This window comes from Monopterus albus, unplaced genomic scaffold (assembly GCF_001952655.1).
Source record: "Monopterus albus unplaced genomic scaffold, M_albus_1.0 scaffold233.1, whole genome shotgun sequence".
NCBI classification, from domain to species: Eukaryota; Metazoa; Chordata; class Actinopteri; order Synbranchiformes; family Synbranchidae; genus Monopterus; species Monopterus albus.
This window is the reverse complement of record NW_018128113.1, coordinates 489,002-493,172: the sequence shown is the minus strand read 5'-3', so window position 1 is coordinate 493,172 and position 4,171 is coordinate 489,002. Positions and strand designations below refer to the sequence as shown.

General features: G+C 44.1%; 1 protein-coding gene across 1 annotated transcript; it reads right to left on the bottom strand.

Annotated features, from left to right (window-relative positions):
• Window positions 1-244: 244 nt before the first annotated feature.
• Window positions 245-3,923, bottom strand: irx1b (iroquois homeobox 1b). Its single transcript, XM_020620148.1, is given in 6 exon segments — window positions 245-552; window positions 1,106-1,166; window positions 1,370-2,159; window positions 2,631-2,873; window positions 3,516-3,582; window positions 3,584-3,923. Coding segments are annotated over 6 exon segments (1,326 nt in total). The 5' UTR covers window positions 3,700-3,923; the 3' UTR covers window positions 245-503.
• Between the last annotated feature and the right edge of the window lie 248 nt (window positions 3,924-4,171).

Genomic DNA, 4,171 nt, shown 5'->3' with positions numbered 1-4,171 from the left:
AACATAATTTCTCTGTTAAGATTAATTATAACATTCTCATTAAATTGTAAAACTCAACTTTGACGATAAAATAATATATTGAAAATTAAAATGATAAAAATCTTGACCAACCTTAAAAAGGGGAAAAAATCTGTCACCTCCCTGATATTTCATGACTTTGTTGATAACTTTTTACAGAATGTGAACAATTTGTAATTAGATAGAGAAAACATCCTCAATGACTATAATAACATTTATTTAGTTTCCAAAAAATATATTCTTTAAAGACAAATTCATATCCTGTATTTACAATTTTCAAAGGTTCCATTCACAACAGAAGAGGTGAAGAAAAACATAAGACATAACAGAAAGTTACAAGCAAATCTGTGACAAAAACAACCATCTGGTGTGTATGTATACGCTAAACAGTAATACTACGACAGGTTTCCCCATCAAAAAATAGCCTTCATTAAACTGCTCTCCATTAAATAAAATTATTCCTCTTCTTTTTTTGCTCTGTCTTCTCATAATGTTGTTGTCAGGACTCGCTGTGCAGCAGTTGCATGGTGAGGTCTGAGGAAAAACAAGAAATACAATTTTATAATGCAAAAACAACAGTATTATCAGAAATGTTCATGCTTCTCCTTTAATAAAACTCGTCTTGATTGAAGCACATTTTAAAATAATTAACCAATTTTAATTCAGTGGTTTTGTTTTCATCTAAAACACGTTCAACTCTATTTATGCTAATGTAAAATAAACTAAACTCTAGTTAAATTGTTTTGTGTCGTTTCACCCTCTGCTACATTCGAGATGTTGCTATCAGCGTTTTATTTGACACACATTAGCTTCTTTCACTGGGGGGGCGTGAATAAATAGATTATTTAAATTACAGAGATGTCGATAACTGCTACTTTTGGGGCGGAGTGTGGGGGGTGGGGGGTATCAGACTGACGAGGCGTTAAAGTGGGGACTCAATCACATGATTTATGTGCTGAGCTCTGCCTTTTGCCCAGTCAGTTGTAACTGTGTTTACCTCTGCTTTAAGGGTTATTTAGCAACAGACGTGGAAACAGACGGAAGATGATGTTGTCATAAAGCCAAACTGATTTCACACGCACGTTACCTCTCAGTGATCAACTGGAACGGGGACTTTAGGGAATCAAGCCTGTGGTCGCTCTCATCCTCTGTAAAGAAAAAAACAAATGTAAGGTCAAATAAATAACACTTTATTGATTCAAATGATTTTTACAATTTCAGTTGCAAAATATACTGCGGGAAACAATAGTATTGTTGGTTTAGTTCTTGTTGTCGAACGCGTGAAAATAACTCTACTCAAGTGTATTTAGTAAACAAATTAAAAGGTTGGTCAATCAAATGGGACTCATACCATCTCTTTTTGGGCTGAAGCTTCCTGACGACTCTACATCACTGTCATCCTCCGTCCCCGAAGCTCCTGGGGCCACTGCTGTCGACCGTGCGTCATCACGCGCAGCCGGCACTGCGCCGTGGAGAGACAGGTGTCCGGTCGGCGCTCCTCCAAGAAGTGATCTCATGTTCAAAAGAGAGTTGGCGTTCAGAAAAGCAGCATTGGCCCAGTTGTGCAGCTTGCCAATTTGGCATGTATATATCCCATGACCCGGGAGTAAGGCCGGGTGGCTGGCGGAGGCCAAAGCCGCGTGATGCGCATGGGCCGGAGTGGAAGGTTTATGAGAGCTGTCGGGTGCTGTAGCGGTCTCAGCCAGGGACCAGATTTTGGGTTTGCTCTGCAGTGGTCTCTGGCACTCCTGTCTGCTGGGTGAATGATCCACTGCGAGTTTGACAACGGGCGATTTATTGAGAGAAATGGCCGCCTCCACGCCTCTGAGGCCCTCCACAGAAAGAGTCCTGCTTTCCGAGCTATTCGGCTCCGAGGCCTGTTCTCTGGCGGGCAGGTCTGACTCTGCCTCTCCCTTCGCGGAGCCCTGCTCCCCTGCTCGCTGCTCCTCGGGTCTCTCAATATCGACAGTTTCCAAATCAATTTCCTCCTCTTCGTCTTCGTCGTCGCTGCCGTTCTTTGCATGCTCGTCCTCATTATCGCTGCTGAAGATGCGTCCGTCCCGATCCTCGGCGCTGCGGCCCCAAGTTACCTTGTTCTCCTTCTTCAGGCGTCTGCGGGCGTTTGCAAACCACGTTGAGACCTGGAAATGAAAATGCAGTTTTTACATATTAATAATTAGACACCAAAAACTGTGACAATCAAATTAGAAGGTATGTAAACAAGTGTCATTATTCTTCACCCCGTTTCCATAATTCGTTATCACCACAGAAAGTGTTTTGGGATAAGACATCTCTGGAGACTTTTCTCTTTCGCGGTGGAAGGCTGGCTTTATTCAAATAGGCCTACCAGTCACACAAGTGACAAGTAATAAGTAATTGAATAAAGTATTGCTCCCAGTGGAGGTGATAAGTTTAGACAACCTTTACAAACAACCAACTGGTAATTGATTGTCCCCCTTTATGGAGTCTGCTGGCCATCAAATGGTGCTGTAATGTGCGCTTGAGTTGGCGGTGTACGTCATAACAAACAGCCACTAACAAGTAGCACTGGACTATTTATTTTCCCCAGTGTTTACTGTCACACCCCAACAGAGACATTACACACTGCTCACCTGTGTGAGTGTCATCCTGGTTATAATAGCCAGCATTATCTTCTCTCCTTTAGTCGGGTAGGGATTCTTCTGGTGCTCCTGCAGCCAGGCCTTCAGGGTGCTGGTGGTCTCCCGGGTGGCGGTTTTGGCCCTCGACGGGTCCCCGTACGGATACTGGCCGTACGGGTAGAAGCCTTGAGCGGCGTGGACAGGCAGGGAGGCTGGGTGGGACCCTGGGCTGTCCTTCAACTCATACTGGGAACTCTGAAATTTTATCGGGAAAAGAGTGGACAACTTGTTGAGCGATTTATCTTGAAAAGCATTTCCTCCTCTAGTTCAGAGAACTGTACAAAACAACATCTGAGTCTGTGCTGCAAAAAAGTTTCAGCAGCCTAAATAGACATATTAAAATAGCGTGTAGCAATTATTTTATTTGCTAAGCCTTTCTGTATTATACTTCAATATTTGTACGTTTGTTTCAATGTAACAAACAATAAGGAACACAGCTACTTTCTAAATAGTTCCTAAACATTTAGGAACATTTATTCTTCCTACATAATTAATTATTAATAGTGTTTTGCTCAATAATGAACGTTGTTTCTTCTAAAACACAGGTATGTTTGAATTACCAGTGATTTTTGCTTGAGATTTCTATAATGTACAGAAAAAACAGACGGAACCTGTCATTATAGTTTAGCCTTAAGCCTTAAAAGTTGATGGATTTCTCCGATGTAAAATCGCACAGCACGGTACACCCCCGAGGCTATTCGTCATCCACACATGAAGCTAATAAAATGGTAACCGACAGTCGGTGGTTTGCGCTAAACAAAAAGTTCATTAACGACAGTAAACATCTTGATCACTTTGAGCCGTGACCTGAGCCACTGAACAAATGCCAACTCTCACCATCTGGGAGATGAGGGTGAGGTCTGTGGCTCCGCTGTACGGCAGAAAGGCACTGTAGTTATGAGCCGGACGAGCTCAAGCCGCCCTCGGTTCCTCCTTCCCGTGCAGAGGCCGGCCGCTCACCCCCGTATACCTCGTGAGGGGCACTGAGGAACTGGGGGTACCCCAGCTGAGGGAAAGACATGTCCGGAGAGCGCGCACAGTAAATCTCACCCAAACCGCAAGAGGACGGAGGGAAAAAAGTAAAAGTAGATATCCCCAGAAATAATAAGAGGCTGAAGGGGGTGTCTAAATCACCAGAGTGCCCCCCTTTTAGAAACCGTAAAGCTTCCCCACTTCTCCGCCGACCCGGAGTTGTGTCAGAGCAGGAGTTTGGCACCTCTAGTGAGGAGTGACGCGTGTGTCTGGCCGCCGGAGCTTCTGGATGTGGAGCTGACTGACTGATTGGCAGCCTACTTAAGCACCAAGCTCCTCCTATGCCCGGGGGAGGAGTGCATTGGTTAGCGTAGGTCGTTTGTGTGTGTGTGTGTGTGTGTGTGTGTGTGTGTGTGTGTGTGTGGGCTATGTCATCTAATTTCTGCAGTCGCTTCTCTGTCTGTATTGAAAAGGAAACCAGTGAAGTGCGTACATGTGTGTGGACTGTAAATTCGCCTTTT